General features: G+C 57.2%; 1 protein-coding gene across 7 annotated transcripts in view; it reads left to right on the forward strand.

Moving 5' to 3' along the window:
• PDGFA (platelet derived growth factor subunit A) overlaps positions 1–18,381 on the forward strand; it is a 32,307-nt gene extending 13,926 nt beyond the window's left edge. For 4 of the 7 annotated variants that reach the window (XM_058569465.1, XM_058569466.1, XM_058569464.1 and 1 more), the window contains 3 exons: positions 3,595–3,721; positions 4,176–4,244; positions 6,345–8,226. In XM_058569465.1, coding sequence (XP_058425448.1) covers positions 3,595–3,721; positions 4,176–4,231 — 183 coding nt within the window. In that variant the 3' untranslated portion in view covers positions 4,232–4,244; positions 6,345–8,226. Of the gene's footprint in view, positions 1–3,296; positions 3,492–3,594; positions 3,722–4,175; positions 4,245–6,344; positions 8,227–18,368 lie in introns of those variants that run through there. The other 3 variants (XR_009224062.1, XR_009224063.1, XM_058569463.1) reach the window with 3 other exon arrangements.
• The last annotated feature ends 1,541 nt before the right edge of the window (positions 18,382–19,922 follow it).

A 19,922-nucleotide genomic window follows, 5' to 3' on the forward strand; every position in this document is an offset into this window, starting at 1 on the left:
GGTGTCAGGGGTCTGTGAATCTCTCCCAGGGGGCAGGGCTGCCCTTTGTCTGCGTGGGGAAGCCCCAGCAGGTCAGAGAGGCCACCGCCTTGGGTCTGGGAAGCTGGACCCGGCCCCCGGGGCACTGCCCATCCGGCTGCATGCCCCAGAGCCTGGGGTCACTCTTCTCCATGCCGTTGGCCTCTAGCTGGGCAGGAGGAGGAGGGCTGAGGTCTGTCTCCATGACCGGGCGTTAGCTTCGGTTCTACATGGGTGTGGGGGGCTGGGGAGGGGACACATGTGGGGATATGGGCTCTGGAGCTGCCACGCCCCGCAGGACGGATTTTCTTGACTTGGGAAGTACCCTGGTTGAGGGACGAGCTCAGGGCTTCTGCTGTCTCCAAGTCCAGGCCTCCTTCCAGCAAAGAAGCAGGCTTGTCCATGCTGCCTCAGTTTCCCCATCTGTAAACGGGCCACCACTGTGCCCTCACAGGGTGGCTGTGGCGTCAGTGGCTGGAACATGGGGTCCAGGAAATGCTGGTGTTTATCGCGAGTGACCCCTGCCTGGACTCTGGAATGGTTGGCCGTAACCTGGGGGGACCGTGCAGACACGCCTCTGCCCAGCTGGGGACTGGGGGCAGCAGGGACTCAGTCATCTCCTGTGCTCGGCGTCTCTTGTCTAGAGGGGGTGACGGCCTCACTGGGTCATATCTCGGGTGGGTTTTCCTGGTGTGGGCAGACTCTGTGGTGGGAATGTCTGGTTCGTAAGGTGCAGCCCAGACACCCCGAGAGGCAAACGGGGCAGGAGGGGAGGGACGTGTCCAGGGTGGGTCTGGGGGCTGAGGTGCCGGGAACAGGGTCCTGAGGAGGGAGCGTCTTGTCCTGTGGACTTGGCTGGCATGGAGGACGCTTCTGAGAATTTAACATTCACGGCGTGTTCCGGGGGGGAAAAATGCAGCACTTTCCTGCCAGACGGAGGTGGCGGAACAGCCCGGAATCCTCGCATACCCAGGAGCAGGTGCAATTGTAGACTGCTGTTTGTTTTTCTTTGATAAAAATGGGCCCGTCTGAAGAGAAAGTGGGTTCCAGACTGGAGTGGCCAGTGTGGTGTGCACTGCGCCGTGGGGACCGTGGACGAGGGGCGGGGTGTCTGCCGCGTCCACCTCCCCACTGGCTGGCTGTCTGGGTGGACAATAAGTCCCCCTCTCTGCCCAGGAGTCCGGCTGTCTCGCCTGAGCCCGAGTCCTCGTATCTGTCCTCACAGGAAACTAGGTGAGGCTTGTTGACCAAAGAGGCTGTGCCGTCCAGAGGGCCAGGGCCGCGAGCAGGACAGCTGCCTGGCCTGCACCCCGCAGACCCCCACGTGCCCCAGTGCCCCAGCCCCCAACAGAGCCCGAGGGAGGTAGGAAGTGGCGTGTGGAGGGCGCTCAGAGCCAGGAGCTGTGGCCGGTGTGGGGCTGGCCCCTGTCCCACCTGCTTGGGCCCCAGGGGAGGGGAGGGGACGAGGCAGCCGGCCTCTGCAGAGGCAGGAGGGAGCCCGGGCCCCCGTTACTGGGTGGGTATGACCAGGTTCCCATTTTGCAGATGGGAAGGGGGAGGCTTTCTGCCTGCATGGCCTGCGGACGCCCCTGTCTCAGGCTCGTGGTCCCCCAGCAGGTGGAGTGGTGGCCGTGTCTCAGGTCTCCTCCAGTGGCAGGTGCCCTGGGGAACAGACCCCTTCCTGCAGCTGCTCCTGCCCGAGGCCTCTCTTTCCCCAGTCTTGACCAGGAAACCTCCCAGGCCCGGCCCCACACCTGGCCCAGCTCTGTCCTCCCCTCTGAGCTCATACCTGGCCGTCTGCGTTCACACCCCAGGCCGCATACCTCTTCACACAGCCGCCGGGCGCCCGGCACCCTTTGCACCGTGGGTTAACCATTAATGTGGCCGAGCAACCATGGCTGAGACTGGACGAGCAGCCACCGCTGGGAGTGGGCCAGCCTCAGGACTGGCTTATCCGTGGGGTGGGCAGCCCAACGCCAGGGTGCAGGGCTGACCCCGTTTCCTGGGGTTCCTCTGGCTTCTGGACTCCAGGCCCCTGCTCTGCAAAGGAGCTTGGAGAACAGTCCTCCCTCCTTCCTCCCCCTCCGACTGTCCTCGGGCTCTTGGCCTGGGGTCTTGTTCACCCCCTCCCAGCTCTGGACCATGAGCCAGGCTTCCCCGGCACCTCCATGTGCTCGGGGTGTAACCTGGGTGGGCTCTGTCCCCCTTCTGCCTCCGTTTCCCCCGGAGGGGGTGAAGTGGGTATCCCTGGGGGCTGTCCCCGGGACCTAGGCCCCGGGTGAGGCTACAGGGCTGGGCTGGGCCTGAGTGTTGGCACAGATGGAGCATCTGCCGTGCGCCCAGCTCCATGGGGCCTGGGACGAGTTCCCCGACAGGGACCACAGCACAGGCTGCGGGTGTGTGGGGAGGGGGGGCCCATTGGGGCCACAGGAGAAGTGTGTCGTCCATTAACGGATGAAGTGCGGGAGGGCACGTGGGTCTGCAGCTCAGCATACGGCCACTGACAGTGCTCCCTGTGGTCGTGTGTTAAGTGTCCACGGATGCCAGGCATGTGCGTGTGTGTGTGTGGAGTTAGTTCCCAGGATAGGGTGTGTGTTTGCATGTGGGTGTGTGGAGGGTGGAGCTGTGTCCCTGGGACAGAATAAGCCGGCTCCCCGGGAACCTGACCTGAGGTCCGTGGGGATTTGATTTCTCTGCTGCCTGGACAGTGTTGGGCCTCTTTGGGGATGGACTCGGCCATTTCCTCCCTGGGAAGCGGGTGTGGGGGTGGGTTCACTGTACTGTGGTTTTGTGCCCAGAGATTTCGGGCTGGTGAGGCCCATGGACCGGCAGTGGTGGCTTCACGTGACTGAAGAGGAGCCACTGCTCAGCTCTGGGTCCCCCAAGCTCCTCCTTCTGGGATGGTCTGGGGTCCATGCCCACGTGTCTGAGAAGGCCAGCTTCCTCTGGTCCAAGGAGAGCTGTGGCCTGGAGGCCATAAGAAGGCCTTGCACCTGGGACCAAGGCTATGGGGTGGCCGTGGGCCTGGTCTGGCCACTTTGGGGAAGAGATTCCTTGTGTGGCCAGCGTGGCCTCATCTGGAGTCCATAACAGACCGGAGTCCACGTTCTGACCCCAACAGCCTCCCTGTGGGCCCTCGGGGCCACGTGTGTTCCTCCTTGGGCCTTGAGTAGGACAGGCAGGAGGGAGGGTGATGCCAGGGTCACATGCCACGAGCTGTGCACAGCTGCAGCAGCCCGGTTCCTCAGCCACGGCTTTCTCTCTTCTCTAACCATCAGTTCACTTTGGAAAACTTCCCATCGCCCCGATGACCCCCAAACGTGGAAGCAGATGCCTCCCCTCGCCGCCCCATCCTCGGAGCTCCCGCCTGGAGGCACGGCCCTCAGACCTCCTTCCGCAGCGGGGAGCCTTTTGGGTTCATTATAAGTTAAAATGGGACCAGACACAAGCGCTGCCTTTCCCACCGGGAAGAGGTCAGAGGTCAGGCTGCCCGGGCCTTGCTCGCGGCCTGGGTGGGGCCCCATGACCGTGCGGGGCGCGGCCGCGGGGTTCACGCGGGCCTGTTTTCTTGGGCAGGTGGCCAAGGTGGAGTACGTGAGGAAGAAGCCAAAGTTAAAGGAGGTGCAGGTGAGGCTGGAGGAGCACCTGGAGTGCACGTGCACTGCCGCCGGCCCGACCCCTGGCCACCGGGAGGAGGAGACAGGTGAGCGGGGCTCGGGGCCGGGAGGGGGCTCTGGGGCAGTGGGGTCTGGGGCTGCGGCGAGGTCGGTGGGCGGCCTGCTGGCTAGGCATGGGGACCTGCTGGGGCGGATGCTGCCGCCCACGGTCTGGCGGGAGAGAGGTTCAAGCCGCAGCGGGCAGGCGCTTGGGTAGGGAGGTGAGAAGTGGCCCAGGACGGCCCACCCCGCTGGGCAGGTGGGTGCGGGGTGCAACGCTGCCGGTCGGGGTCTTGGCCTCCCCGCGCCGGGCAAACTTTGCCCGCGAGCAGCGCGGCGTTGTGACCCGCTGCCTCAGGCCAGCGCGAGGGGACCAGGAAGTGTGTCTGTGCCAGCTAATCGAGGTTTCTTCAGAAAGACAAACAGCTCAGGTATTTATTGCCCGGTTTCACCCGACGGCCCTCCCTCGGGCTGTTCACGCTCCCGCCCTTCTGTTAACAGGAAGGCGCAGGGAGTCAGGTAAAAAACGGAAAAGAAAGAGGTTAAAACCCACCTAAGGCGGCCGACCAGGTAGGCGCTGCCCGCAGTGGGCTGCAGCCCCGCGGGCGGGAGGCGCGATGACCGATCACGCAGAGAATCACCCCCACGGCCAGACGCGGCCCTGATTGGCCTTGATCGCGCTGCGGGCTTCGGTGTTGGGCTGGGCTGTGGTCTCCTTGCTCCGTTCCCTCCCGCCCACGGGAAGCCTGACCCACGGCTCGCGTCTGCCCCGGAGCGCCTGCTCTGGCTTCGGTCTCTGTCGCTGACTGGGGAGGTGGAGGCCACGGGAACGGAGTGATTTGGGTTTTCTGAGCAGCAGGGGTGGCTCTGCCGTTTTCCAGCTGGGGTCACCTCGGGCGGGTTACCCACCCATTGGACAGATGAAGAAACTGAGGCTGGCAGGGATTACAGTTCAGGGTTGCTGGAGGCTGAGTAGATCCCATCTGAAAATGCTTTCTAAACGTAAGGGCTGTTGGCTGCTGTTTGGAAATTGTGTTGGGCTGCTAGGAACACCTCAGAAACAAGGGTTGAACTGAGGTAGACATTCATGACTTAAGTAAAGCCACAGACCAGAGCAGGTGTGGCAGTCTCAAGGTGTCGTCAGGGACCCTCTTCCATCCAGGGCTGGTGGTGTCCATCCTCAGAGTTGCCACATGTCCCGAGATGGCTGCTAAAGCTCCAGAAATCACATCTACACTCCAGGCTGGGAAAAGGAGTCAGGTGGAGAGAAGGGCGAAAGAACCCTTGTAGAGAAATCCTACTCAGTGAAGTTTTTTTTTTCTTTTTTTTTTTTTGTGAGGAAGATCGGCCCTGAGCTAACATCTGCCAATCCTCTTTTTGCTGAGGAAGATTGGCCCTGGGCTAACATCCGTGCCCATCTTCCTCTACTTTATATGGGACGCCACCACAGTGTGGCTTGCCAAGCGGTGAGTCGGTGCGAGCCCGGGATCCGAACTGACGAACACCAGGCTGCCGCAGCGGAGTGTGTGCACTTAACTGCTTGCGCCACCGGGCTGGCCTCCCCACTCAGTGACTTTTGCTTTGAGCTCACTGCCGCCCTTCAGCCCCAGGGGGCCCAGGAAGCATAGACTTAGAGAGACACACTACTTCCTAGAAGAGAATGGGATTTGGGCAACCACAGTCATCACAGAGGAGGCAGTTTCAAACCTTCCCGGTCCTCGGTGTTGGCCTTTCTGGCTCTGGACAGCCTGGTCCTGGCCTCTGGGCCCGTGGGAGCCCATGGCCTCCAAAACAAATGGTTGGGAGCAGAATTCTTAGAGACACAATTCGGAGAGCCCAGCTCTGGTTGGGCAGCATGTGAGTGCAGAGAGCTGCCATGTCAGGAGCTTTTGAGGCCCGTGGGTCAGGTCCACTCAAGAGTATCCTCTGGGCAGGAAAGGTCCATGTGGATGGGTCCCTGGAGCAGCCCCAAAACAATGGCTCAGCCTTGGCTTTTGCTATCCCACACCCAGGGGTGTGGTGCAGGGGGCAGTTTTGTGCCTGCCTGTGCATCCAGTCTACAGACCACTGGGCTCTGGCACCCATGGGCCAAAGTGAGAGGCAGGCATCCCTGTTCCCCCAGGCCTTGCTAGGACTCAGGCTCTGGCGTGTGGGGATGTGAATGTTGGAATGACCAGTGGACAGGTGACGTAGGATGGGGAAGAGCTGCTCAGAGCTCAGTGGAGATCTGCCTGGTCAGAGTGCCTGGCAGCATCCATCCTCAGATTTGCCTCATGGCCCAAGGTAGCTACCAGAGCGCCAGAAATCATATCAAGCTCTAGGCTGGAAGAAAGAGGAAGGTGAGGAAAAAGGCAAAAGAATGTTTCTGGGCCTCAGTTTCCCCCATCTGTACAATGGGAGAATGGGGCTTGCTCTGAGATCCCAAGAGCCTGGTTCTAATTCTGGGCAGGATGTTACAGAAAGGGTAATGAGGTGTATTTGATTTGAAAAAATTCACGAAGACCTCAAATCCTAAGATCTGTCTCACTTTATGTGTGTGTGTGGGCGTGTACATGCACGCATGTTGGATGGGTTAAACGTTTTGCTCCGCTTGCTGTCCACACGGTGGTGCGTGCGGTGCGCGTGCTCGAGGCCCCGCCTCTCATTTCTGCCTCTCCCCTCTCCCTGCAGATGTGAGGTGAGGATGAGCCAGCAGCCCTTCCCCGGGACACGGATGTACATGGCGTGTTACATTCCTGAACTACTATGTACGGTGCTCATTGCCAGCGTGCGGTCTTTGTTCTCCTCCGTGAAAACTGTCTCCGTGCGCACCCTGGAGAACAAAGAGACAGTATACGTTTGTTTAATGTGACATCAAAGCGAGTATTGTAGCACTCTGCGGAACAATGAGAAGCTTCCTTGTCCAAAAAAAAAAGAGAGAGAGAGAGAGAGAGCGCACACAAACTGACTCACAAAATATCTCAACGGTTGCCGGAGCGGAGGGCACCCCGCGGGATGGAAGCCGCCGGCGTCTCGGCGGACTGGACGTCTGTCTGTCCAGGGTGGTCACAGGTGCTTTTGCCGAGGACACGGAGTCCGCTTTCGGGACGACTCCGGATGGATGCCGACGGCACGCAGGAGCCAGGAATGTCTCAGAAACCGCATCTCCTTGCTGTAGTGTTAAGTCTATACAGAAACCTTCCTGAGAGCCTTAAGTGGATTTTTTTTTTACACCATAAAGTGATTATTAAGCTTTCCTTTTTACTCTTTGCCTAGCTTTTTTTTTTTTTTTTTTTTTTTTAATCCTTTCTTGGATGGCATTTACGCCGGTAACACCAGGCTGCTGTGATGGTCAGGACAGTGGGACGGTCTCTCCTGAGCGAGATGCGAACGAATGAGCTGTATTAAAATAAACATGGTATATACCCGCCTCTGCATCCTTTCCTACATGTTTCTGGCTTCTCGTGTTCCTCCCTCGCCCTGTTTCGTTTTCCTTTTTGATTTAAGCCAGTTTGAGAGAACTGCGTGAGCCCATCGAACACCGCCCCCGAGTCGCCTCCCCGGAGCCCGTGGCCCTCGCTGTGGGAGGGAGCTTTCCCGCGCGGCCGGCGAGGTTGCTCCCCGAGGCCCCCGGTGCTCCAACGGAACCTAAATTCTTTATTTTTGGTAAGGTGTTACGCTTCATGTGTGTGCCACAGAAACGTGTGTGCGTGTGTGTTGTATTGTTTTGTGAAGGTGAAGTTTGTATTTTTATCGAATATCACCAGTTTTATATACCGGAGAGACTGCGATGTTTTTTTTTGAACCAAAAGGAAAAAAAAACCCATACTCATGAAAAATGTTTTTGTGGTCACATTTTTCTAGTTGTGTGACCGAGTCTAGACCCCGTCTCTCCTGGGGGGTACGTGGGAGAGCGTGGCTTTCTGGGCCAGCCCCACGGCGAGGACTTGCAGGAAGCGGCCTGCCCTTGGGATTCCAGAACCTTCCAGGAATGGGCCGAAGAAGCCATTCGTGTGCATGGCCTCGTGGAGATGGAGGCCACCTGCCCGTCGGAGCTGAGCGGACGAGGACGAATTTAATCTAAAAGTGAGTTGATTTATAGTAGCATGGGTGGCCCTGTGTTGCCCATGGCCTGCCGTCCCCATCCTGAAAGCCAGAGGCTCGAGTGACCATCAAGACCCCTTGTTGCCTGCGGGGTGTCTCCGAAGTGACGGCGAGCATCCTGGGTGTTCGTGTGTTTATGGAAGATTTTTATGAAGGAATTTCTTCTGCAGCCCATCTTCACAGCGCAGTTTCCGGCCCACAGTTTGACACCTTTCAGCGCGAGGAAGGGAGGCTGGGGTCAGTAGGAAGGTCGTGTGGGCAAATGCGGGCGTCCGCATCCCCCAGTTCTTGCCTGACTCCCAGGGTGGAGCCCCCCGGCTGGGCAGATGGACAATGGCGCCGTGCAAGGTGCCCACCGAGGTCCTGCCCCAGGCCCTATGCTGGGTGTCTTGGGACTGCCCCGTCTATGATGCTGTGCTGTGCCCGTGAACATGTCTGATATTGGATGAATAAACCTGTAATTTATGTATTTATGTTTCTGCAAGATGCTGAGCATACTGCTCAGGTGTTCTTTCCTTGCGGGAAGCAGTCTGATGAATGATCTACCCATTAAAGCGATGGAGCAGAAAAGCCTCGTGTGCTCTGGGGGAGGAGAGAATGCCACGAGGAGAGCGGGTCCTGGAGCCCGGTGGTCTTGCTAGAGGCGGTTGGTGGCGGTGGGAACTTGGGCCTCCGTCCTCCTCATTTGCCTGTTCACTTGTTGCCCAGGTGAGGGCCTGTGCTCACAGGTGCCCAGGTGAGAGCCAGGGCTACAGTGGTACCCAGCCCCACCCACCCTGCCCCAGGATGGCGTCCACACCCAGCTGACAAGGGGCTGTAGCCCAGTGGAGGCTGTGGTCTGTCTCGGGATTCTTTCTGAGCCCATGCGCCTCCGGGCTTCGTTGTGGGTTGGCCCTGTGTTCCCAGCATTTCTGCTCTGCCTGGGGCCCTTCCCACCCCGGAACCCTGGGCTGCACCCAAGTGTGCCCAGAAGTTGGCGTCTGCTCAGGGCTGGCCCTTCTTCACATCTCACACGGGCCCTGTGGACTGTGCGGGGGCCTCATCTGGGCCTCAGGGTAGCATCTGCAAAATGGGAAGTGGGAGCAGAGCTCAGGATGGAGTGAAGATCACGGAATGACTGGTGCAGAGGAGGTGCCAGACCTGGGACCTCGGCTCAGATCTTGGGGTCTCCTGCCTCCTGTGCAGAAGCACGTCCCTGTGGCCCCCAGTGCGTCTTTTGTGTTTCTGGGCCCAACGTTGCAGAGGAGCGAGGCCCTGGGTGGCGGCCCCTCCACTGGGCACGTGCTGGAAACCTGCGGTCACCTGGTCACACCTGTCCGTGCCTCATGCCGGGTGGTCCCGCCAGGAGTCGTGAGGTCTGGGTTCTATATCCAGACCTTGGTGTCCGTGTCGTGAAGTGAGTGGTTCCAGCTGGGAGAGTGGCTGTCCCTGGTGTGGCCGGCCGGGGTCTGTGTGGTTTTGTCCTTTCGCCTGGGCCAGGCTCAGACCAGCTCTGAGAGGTGTCTCTGGGCTCTACTTTCTGGTTGGGCGTGAGAAGCCCCACGTGGACGCAAAGGGCACGTCACAAGTCTGACTCCCATACTCAGCCTTGGTCCCTCAGATGCTTCCAGGGTGGGGACTGAGGGTGTCGCTCCCATTCTAAAGGCAGGGAGCTGTGTCCTTGGCATGCCCTTGACCCTCTTGGAGGGACCCTGAGCAGAGGACGAGGGGACCCAGTTCTCCAGGAAGGGGCCGACCAGGCGTGTCTGGGGTCCTGTCTCGCTGGGCCTCAGTCCTCGCAGAGGTGTGAGCCAGGTGGGAGATGCCCGCAGTGCTGGGGCCGTGGCCAGCCAGCTGGGCTGCCCTGCTTGTATGTCGGGAGGCTGAGCTGGGAGGGGGTCTCTTGTAGCCTGTATAAGCAAGGGATCTGGGTCCACAACACCTGCTGTAGAGCGGGGTCAGAAATGGCCACCGCACGGACCCCAATTGAGAGCGAATTGCTCCAGGTCACAGGAGGAAGGAGCCTCACGTGCTCTCCTGCCCACCCCGTCCCTTGGAGGGGCCCCCGGGTCATGACCTCTGACCTGTCACCACGGCCAATGTCCACTAGACACTTAGTTTGAGCCAGGCTGCACTCAGCGCCGAGTTTTAATTCATTCACTCCCTGTCCTGAGAACACCGTTGGCATCACTGCATCACAGAACTGAGGGATCTGTCCCAATGGGGAGGGGCTGGTCTTCCCAGGCCATCTGACCGATGCCTGAGCTCTCCTCTTGTCTCTGTTGCTCCCCACTGGACGCGGCAGAGACGCCTGGTCCTGGTGACAACGCGGAGGCCACATGCAGCCTCTGGCTGGGTCCGTGGCTTGACCTGTGTGGGTGTTGGAGTTGTTGCCGTGGTTACGCCAGGGTGTTCTTCACATCTCTCGTACAGGTGGGGACTGTACAGGTGGGGACCGAGGCTCCTGTGGTCCATGGCCTCCAAGGCAGCAGCTCATGCTGGAGGTGGGATTTGAGCCCGACCCCTCCCCTTGTGTCCTCTTCCCTCAAGCCACGTCCATGGTCACAGCCCCTCAGGTGCTCACTTCCCGAGAACTTGGGGCTCCGGCAGCAGCTTCCCTGGAAAGGCTGCCGCTGTCACCCCCATCCCGCCCCCAGCTGCACACCAGGTGGTTCTGAAACAGGCCTGTGCCCCGGGACTCTGGGCACCAGGACTGGGCGAGGGTGCGGTATAGCCTCAGTGCTGCCTGCGGAGCCCTCCAGGGAGGGAGGCGACAGGTGATGAAAACACGGAGCAGCTCACGGTCACCGTCGTCCAGTCCCTCCTGCCTGTGGCTGCGCCCCACATCACGGAGGCACAAACCGCGCAGCTGGGATGGGTCTGTGTCGACTGAGCAATGTACTAAAAATTCAGCCAGCCCCCAAGCTGCGAAGGTCCATTTTTGGCAGCAATATAAAGTTTAAATTTTTAGAAGAATGTTTATTTAAATTAACAAGTTGGATGGAACAGGGGTCAGACCATGCCTGGTGGCCGAGCTCTGGCCCACGTGGCTTTCCTGTGATATGGCTGCGTGGTGAGTGAGCGGCAGCCTGACGGGACCCTTGGCCTCAGCTCAGGGTGGTCCCCTTCCCAGACGAGGCAGCTCGGACTCCCTCTGGTTGGCCAGGAGAGCCCACCCGCCCCAGCCGACCACTGAGGGGTTCAGGTGTCTTCGTCCGTGGGCTCGGGTCCCTCGCCCTGTTTCTGTTGTAGGATGGACTTCTACTGGCAGCCCTAGAAGGAAAATGGGGTAGAACAGCTTCCCCCTGGGAAATCAGGGCACCATTCGAAGACAGGGTATGGAGTGGGGTGCTGGGGGTGCCTTAGCCTGGGCTCCCCAATGCGGAGCATGAGAAAGGCTGGCAGGCAGAGGGGAACCCAGGATGAGGTGGTGAAATGGGGAGACCCCATGCCCCACTCCATCTGTGGGACCCCCGAGAGGCCTTGGAAATCTCTCTCAGAACTGTCCCCAGGCGGAAGGGGTCTCGTGTCCGCCCTGGTTGTGCGGGTGTGAATACACGAAGGTCCTGCAGGTCCCTCCTGAGGCATCGGGAAGCTGTCTGGTGGCCCTCGGGGGATGCCTGCCTGGGAACTGTAGGTGGGCTGGGAGGACGCAGTGGGCGCAGAGCTGCCGAGACGGTGGCCAGAGGAACCATGGGTGCAGGGCCATGCCTCCGCAGCTCTGGGATGTGTCCTGTCTCCACATCACTGCTGTCGCCATGGTCATCTGTGCACCCACCTCCGTGCCACTCCAGCCCCTGCCTTTGCCATAAACACAGTGTCATCCTGTCCTTCCCTGCTGCCCACCTCGTGCACCGCTGTAACTCACTGGCTGGGAGAATGAAGTTGGAAACCTGGGACGGGCCTTGGGCCCTGCTTGGCGGGAACGCCCCCCCGCCCCCAGCCTCTCCTCTTGCATCTTCCGCCAGCCTCACGACCCCCAGCGTCGCCAACTCTGTCCGTTCTGTGGGGTGCAAGTCGTAGCTGACTCTCAGGGCCCAGACAGATGGGGCAGCCCAGGTGAAGGAGCCAGCGTTTCTGGGCCTGGGGCTCAATGAGCAGGCATGTCCCATGCGGCCCATGGCCTGGAAAGCACAGTGAGTGTCCACGCCCACCCGGGCTGGGGAAGGCCATTTATAAAGATGTCTGTCTATGGACCCTTCGAGGCCACTGGCTGGGGGCAGCCGAGGGTGGGGTGTGAGAATGTGGCTCCACTGGGCTCTTCCCTGCCCTGCACCACCTGCAGTGTGACCTTGGGTATCTCACCATATGACCTTGGGTATTTCACCGTGTAACCTTGGGCGACCTTACCGTGTGACCTTGGGTGTTTCATCATATGACCTTGGGTGACCTTGCCATGTGACCTGGGGTCACTTCCTGCTGGCAGAACCCTTTGCTGGACAGCACTGCTGCTCTCTGTGGTACGTAAGGGTCTTGGCCCAGAGCAGACCCTCGGAAGGATTGTGGGGTCTGCCTGCTGAACGCAGTTAGGAGGAGCAGGGAGGAGCTGCTGCTCAGACAAGGGGGGGCGTGAGCTGTGGGCTGAAGCTGGACCCTGGGACTGTCTGACTAAAACCCACTGTCTGCCCACGCGAGCGGCTTCCCTGACCGGGAGGGCGGAGTGTGCTGTCTTGCTCTCATCCGTCTTCATCCCCGTGCCGCGTAGCCTTCACGGCAGAGTAGAGCCGTGCAGACGCAGATGAAGGGGTGGGCCTGGTGGCCTCCAGAGTGAGGGCCTGGACGCTTCTCTCCCGGACCCTCCCCGCAGGGCTGAGCTCCCCTCGGGATGTCTGGGCTCACCTTGCCCTGTTCTTGCCTCCTTTAGCTGAGAGTATCTCCCAGGTCCCTGTCTGTCTCCTCACAATCCAGGGACACTTGGGGGCAGGGCTGGGGTCTGAGTCTTTTCTGGGTTCTTGAGCCCCTGGGCCCCCTGGGGTCCTCAATCTCAGGTCATTGTGGCTGCGCCAAGGGAGAAGCCCCCGGATTCACCCCTGGGGTAGAGGCGAGGACCTGGCCTGGCCTCTGAGGTGGTGGCCGTGTGCAGGAGCTGGCTTGTCACCCCCATGCTGGAATCCACCCCACGCCCTGCAGGCCCTGGGACACAAAGCATGGGGTTTCTGCAGAATACAACGGAGACTGTTTCCAGCCAGGCCCTCGAGCTGCCAAAAAATGTGGAACATTCACTGTCTGGCCCCAGCCTGCCCATCCGTGGGCAGCGTTCCACGCACCAGACACCCGTCCCTGCAGTGCCCGTGGCTCGAGGCCCCTGCCTGGTGCACGGGGGTGGGGGGTGAAGCACCCCTAACCCCTTCTGGCTCCTGGGCTGGATCCGGCGGCCCTGTGGCCCCTGCTGGCACCTGGCTCTGCACCGCCATCCACGTTGGGGCCCCACCAGGCGTTGCACCGCCCAGAAGGCCCTTCGTGTTTCTGGTGTGCAGGACAGACAGACAGAAACACTTCTCTCCCCTCGGGGGACCCATTGTAGGCTCTGGGCTTGGGCGGGGAAGCTGCCAACAGACAGAACAGTGAGGGCTACAGCCCTCCCCAAGGGGGCTCGGCCCCAGCCCTCGGCCACGGAGCACAGTCCCTGAGGCCCTGTCCCTGTTTCCTGGGGGACTCTGGGCCCTCCTGTCATCCTGACCCTTGGGAGACAAGGAAGCAGAGCACACACACCCGGGCTGGGCTGGCCTTGGGCAGGACCCCAAGCCCTTGCCTGGCGGGTCAGCCTTGCGCTCGTCACCACTTCTAGGCTCTGGGCTGGCCGTGCCCTTGGCAGAGTGTTGGGCCCGTGGGAGGGCCTGGCAGGGAGGCCGCACTAGGTCCCTCATTCTGGCTCTTTCTGCTGCACCCCCGAGATGCATTGCTGATCCCTTGGGCTGCGTGTGGGCCCAGTGGGCAACACCCTGTGGCAGCTCAGGGGTGTGTGTGCCGTGGGACAAGGGGCACCTTCTCTGGGTACCGTGGGGTGTGGGCTGGCTGGGGCAGGCGCTGGGGACCCTGGCCTTTCTAGCTGATTCCAGGTCCTTCCCAGTCCCTGCTTAGCCCCTCAGGCCCCCGGGGAGATGGGTAGCATCCCTGCCACAGCCGCGGCGCCACCTGCCTGCCTGCAGTGTCCCGAGGTCTCCTCATCCCCAGGGAGAGGATCCAGGCCCTTGCCCACAGCTGCGCTTCTGGAGAGAAAGAGGCCACTGAGACTTGCCAGGACCTGTGCTCCCGAGAGGCGGCTGCCACCTGGAACGGGAGGTTCTGCACTTTGTCAGACAGAGTCACAGAGCAGAATACTGCAGGCACCCATGAACTCAGCCTGACACCAGGGCCATGTTCTGTCCTCTGCTGGCCCAGGGCCCCCAGCCCTGTCCCCCCACACAGCCTGGCCGTGCCAGCTCCACTGTACCCTCCCTGGAACCGGGATCCGGGTCATCCACCCAGACTTCCTCCAGAGCCCGCAGACGGAAGACCCAAACCCCACATTCCAGACAGCAGGAGGGCTGCGGGGCTGTGGCTGTGCCTGCTGGGTCTCTAGAAGTTCATTCATTCATTCCTTCATTCATTCTTGTCTCTGAGACAGCACAGCAAGGTGGCTCCTGAGGCAGCTGGTATCAGAGCGGGAGGGCCTCTCCCTCTCTGGGCCTCGGTTTCCTCATCACGAGGTAACTGAGCTGCTGGCTTAGACCACAGTAGACCAAGGTTGCCCCAGGTTTTGTGCACACGATGATTTTAGGTGGTGCAGAGATGAAGATTTAGGATATGTTTTCTTCTAAGAGTTTTGTAGTCTTAGCTCATAGTTAGGTCTTTCATCCATTTTGAGTTTATTTTTGTATATGGAGTGAGGTAGGGGTCGACTGTCATTCTTTTCCATGTGGATGTCCAGTTGTCCCTTTGTTGAAAGACTATGTTTCTCCTATTGAATGGTCTTGACACCCTTGTTGAAATGAGTTGACCGTAGACGTGAGGGTTTATTTCTGAACCCTCAATTCCATTCCATTGTTCTGTCTGTCCTGTGTGGGCACCTCATGTCTTCATCACTGTAGTTTGCAGTGAGTTTGAAATCAGGAGCTGTGAGTCTTCTAACTCTGTTCTTCTTTGTCAACATGGTTTTGGCTATTTTGGGTCTGTGGTCTCTCCATTTGAATTTTAGGATCCATTTGTCATTTTCTGCATAAAAGGCAGCTGGGATTTTGATGGGAATTGTGTTGAATCTGTAGATCAGTTTGGGGGGGTTGCCACCTTAATACTGTGTCTTCCAATTCGTGAACACAGGATATCTTTCCGTGTATTTAAGGTCTTTGGTTTCTTTCAATGATTTTTTTGTAATTTTTAACGTACGAGGCTTACAATGCTTTTGTTAAATTTAGTCCTAAGTAGTTTGCTGTTTTTGACGCTATTGTAAAAGGAATTGTTTTCTTAATTTAACTTTTGGATTGTTCATTTCTAGTGCATATTGATCAATATACAATTGGTTTTATGCATTGATCTTGTATCCCACAACCTTGTTGGCATATTTATTAGCTCGGATGTTTGTGCATTTGGATACCTTAGGATTTTCTACATACAAGGTCAAGTCATCTTCAAATAGGAGGTATTTACTTTTTCCTTCTCAATCTGAAGGAGTTTTATTTCTGTTTCTTGTTAAATCGCCCTGGCTAGAACCTCCAGCTCAATGCTGAGTACAAGTGGGGAGAGCACACATTGTTGTTTTGCTCCTGATCCTGTGGGGGAGAATTTTACGTCTTTCACCATTAAATACGGTGCTGGCTGTCAGTTATAAGTTGATGCCCTTAATCAGGGTGCCAAAGTCTGTCTGTCTCTAGTTTGTTGAGTGTTTTTTTTTTTTATCATGAAATGGTGTTGGATTTTTGCCACATCCCTTTTCTGTGATTGAGATGATCATATGGGTTTTTCTTTATTCTATTAAATGTTGATTGATTTTTGTATGTTGAGCCAACCTTGCATTCCGGGGATAAATTCCACCTGGTCATGGGGTATAATCATTATTTTTATGTGTTTCTGGATTTGGTTTGCTAATATTTTGTTGAAGATTTTTACATCTGTACATGAAGGATAGTGGTCTGTGGTTTTCTTTTCTTGTGATGTCTTTGATTTTGGTATCAACACATAAAAATAACAGTTCTATGAGAATGAATTCCTTCCTCTTCTATTTTTTCGAAGAGTTTGTGAAGCATCGGTGTTAAGCCTTTTTTTAAATGTTTGGTAGAATTCACCAGTGAAGCCATCTGGTCCTGGCCTCTTCTTTGTAGGAAGTTTTTTGATTATGAATTCAATCTTTTCCCTTGTTATAGATCTTAATTTTTCTTGGAATTATTTCTTTTTTGAGTCAGTTTCAGCAGTTGGTGCATTTCTAGGCCTTTTTCCGTTTCATTGAGGTTATCTAATTTCTTGGCATATAGTTGTTGAGAGTAATTCCTTATAATCCTTTTTATTTCTGTAAGATTAATAGTAACCTTAGTAATTACCTTAGAAAAGTCTTAGCAATTAAAGATTGAATTTTTTCTCTTTTATCTCAGTCAGTGTAGCTAAAGGTTCATCAATTTTGTTGATCTTTTCAAAGAAGCAACTTTTGGCTTTGTTAATACTTTCTATCATTTTCTAGTCACTGTTTCATTTATTCCCCTCTAATCTTTATTATTTCTTTGCTCTGCTTATTTTGGGTTGAGTTTGCTCTTCTTGTTCTAGCTTCTTAAGATGCAAGTCCAAGTTATTGATTTGAGATCTTTCCTTTTTTATGATATAGGAATTTGCAGCTATGAGTTTCCCTCTGAGGACTGCTTTGGCTGCACCCCATTAGTTTGGGTGTGTTTTCATTTTCATTCAGCTCAATGTGTTTTCTAGTTTCTCATTGTTTGTACTTCTAGCTGTGTTTTTTTCTCACTCATGAGAAGAGCACCTTCCCAAGTTATTAAATATTCTTCAAATCCATGATTTCTGCTGGCTTCCAGGAGTCCACGTGGCTGACTATCTGATGGCTGAGTACTCAGCATTGATGACCATGTCGTCCCCTGCTCCCTGCAGGGTCTGGCCAAGTTCCTGGGCACACAGTCTTTCTAAAAGTGGAAGCACACATTTAAAGTCCCTTGTCACATTGTGCCCCCCCCCCCGCAGTGCTGCCCTGTCCTGGCAGTTCTTGAAGTGGCCGTGTGGGCTGCACAGGTGCCTGGAGACAGACCCTCCTGCAGAAGAAGGAAGTGAGGTGCCATGTGAGCATGGCACTGAGGAGTCACTGCCACCTGGATAGCCCCTGCTTGGCATCGGGGGCTGAGGAGCAGCCCAGGCTGACCTCGATGGTGGTGGTGTGAGTCCCAGCAGCTCTGCATGTGGCCTTGTGAGTCACAGTCTGCCTTCTGTGTTGGTTTTGTCCTCATCAAGGGGTCTGGATACATAAAGTATCACAATTCATCAGGAGACAAAGAGCCCCAGTGAAAGCAGGTCTGGGGAGGCTGGATGGGAGCTGGGCACAGGCCTCGCCTCTCTGGGCCTCAGGCCCCGGGTCCTGAGGGGACTGTCCTGGCTATTATCAGGGGCTGTGTTTTGCAGAATATTTGCAGGTTAAGGAGGGCTTTCTTCAGGACCTCCCACTGGACATCTTAAGGGCCTCCTTAGCAGGACCCTCCCAGATGGGGAAGTGGGGACAGGGACCACAGCTGAGGGTCCACACTCCTGAGGCATCACCTGCTAGAGCAGGTCCCCCTCCCTGCTTCCTCCTTCCCCCTCTCCTTCTCACTGCCCTCCCCTTTCCCTCCCTCCCTCTTCATTTTTTGGAGCCTGTCAGTACCTGGGGCTGGAGCCCCTTTCCTTGGGATTGGAGCTACGTTGGGAAGACCCCAGGGACCCAGAGCTGCTCCCTCTCAGACGGAGCCTCTGGGGCAGCTCCGGGATTGCGGGGGCCCTGGAGCTGCTCAGGCCTCTGTGCAAAGGATGGCGCTGGGGCCTGCACCAGCAGAGGACTGTTTACCTAACGCCGGTGTGTGTGTGTGTTGTGGGGGGGATTGGCAAACAGCCTTTGGCTGCGGGCCAGCGCTGGCGGCCTGGGTGGCGTCCAGAGGCCCCTCAGCCCTGCATACCTTCCTCCCCGGCTCAGCTCCCGCCTCCCCCACCCCCTTAACCGCTGACCTGCCGTGACCCTGAACACAGGAAATCCCTAAAGCTAACTTCCATGGGGCTAGTGGGAAGTGAGCGTGTGTGTGTGTGTGTGTGTGTGTGTGTGTGTGTGTGTGTGTGTGTGTGTGTGGACCTGGTCGGGGCACCTCGGAAGTCACCCTTTCCCGGCTCCAAGTTCGGCAGGAAACACCTGAGCCAACTCTGGGCCCCTTGGGGGAGGTGTGAGGAATGTGCCAAGCATCCTAGGGTGAGCCGGCTGGAATTTAGGGCCAGAGAGGGAGAGCCACGTGTCTGTGGACACACAGCACTACGATAGGCTCTTCTGTGGCCTGGGGACCCCTGGGAACCAACCCACTTTTGGGGTCTCCCAGACTCACCCGACATCATAACCTGGATTTCAATACCAGGTCGCCCAGGATTCCAGTCTGAGCAGGGGGAGGAGAGGGAGCCTGACGAGGGTACAGCAGAGGGACAGAGACCCACTTTCAGAGGCGGGCTGGGCTTCTGTGCCAAATTCCTAACAGCCTGAAAAACACCCTCCGGAAAAAAGCAGCCCAAATCATCATCTCGCGTGTTTCAAAAATTCTGGCATTTTCCCCTCAAAATCTGTCCTAGTTATGCTTGAGATCTCCTGACCCCAGAATACTTTTATTTATGACAGAAAAATCATCTCCATGGCAACGCCTTAGGAAGCTGCAGCTTCAAGATGATAACTTCCCAAGCAGTGAAGACAATAAATGGATTTTTCACAAAACAGCGAAGAGCGACTCCAGCGTGAAGGGGCTGTGGGCAGTCTGGGGAGGGGTGAGGTGGAAGGGAGAGGAGGCGGACCCCCAAGTCTGGGGGTGAGGGAGGATGCCTTGCCTTGATCTCTGTGCTGGCTTTTAAAGAGCAGCCAGCACCTGCCCCTCCATCCTAGGCAAACATGACCCAAGGTGGCACCAGCAGCCCTGAGCAGTGGTCCATCCGTATCAGTCCATCTGTATCTGTCCATCCGTATCAGGCTCAGCAGGGCCTCTCCCCACCCTGGGCATCTGCCTCTCCCAGCTGCCTGCCGAAGTAACGTCTGTGCCTCATCTTCCTCGCCTGAGAAATGGGCATGGGCAGTGGAAGAGCTCCTCTGGTGGTCCCAGGGACACAGGACGCTCTCTGGCCCTCAGGAATCCAAGGCTGGAAACCCTGCTCCATAGCTATGCACCCAGGCTAGCCCGAATTCCACAGTGAGGGGCAACTATGGTCAGTTCCAGTGGGGAGAGAGTTTCTCTCATCAGGCAGGGGCTGGGTGCCCCTTTCAGGAAACTCAGTTGGACATCAGCGTGGGGCTGCCCCTCGAGTCCCGTGAGTCTCTCTTCTATTGATTCATCCATCCACCCATGCATCCACCCATCCATCCATCCACCATCCACCATCCACCCATCCATCCACCTATCCACCCATTCATTCATCCATCCACCCATCCATCCATCGACCCATCCATCCATTCAACAAACATTTTTGAGCACCTAGCAGGACCCTGTCACTGTGCTAGGTACCACTGAATCTTTACCTTCATGGAGTGAACCATTAAGGGGAAAAGTCAGGCATTAACCACGTACATGAAGCATAATTGTAGACTGAAGTGAGGCTTGAAGGAAAATGGCAGCAATGACTATGCAGCTTGGATCCTGACTCTGTTAGATGCCTTATGTTTTAATTCTCACCACCAACCTGTGGGACGAACAACCTGTTTTACAGGAGGGGAAAGTGAGGTGCGGATTCAGTGAGGAACTTACCCCAGATCTTGTAAGTGGAGGAGTCAGAATTCGAACTCGGGCCAGACTGGGTTTTAACTGCTGGGGTCTTCTGCCTCTCTGAGGCTTGGGAGGGCCTTCTGAGTGTACCTGACCTGGTCTGGTGGGATCAGGGAAGACCCTCACTGTGAACGGAGATCCCAGGACAAGCAGGGAGCTGTGGGAGAAGCAGGGGGAAGGATATCTGGGCAGAAGGATGAGCTGTGGGTGGCACTCTTTCAGCTGAGGGAAGCCTCTGCCG

The sequence above is a fragment of the Diceros bicornis genome, chromosome 26, assembly GCF_020826845.1.
Source record: "Diceros bicornis minor isolate mBicDic1 chromosome 26, mDicBic1.mat.cur, whole genome shotgun sequence".
Lineage (NCBI taxonomy): Eukaryota > Metazoa > Chordata > Mammalia > Perissodactyla > Rhinocerotidae > Diceros > Diceros bicornis.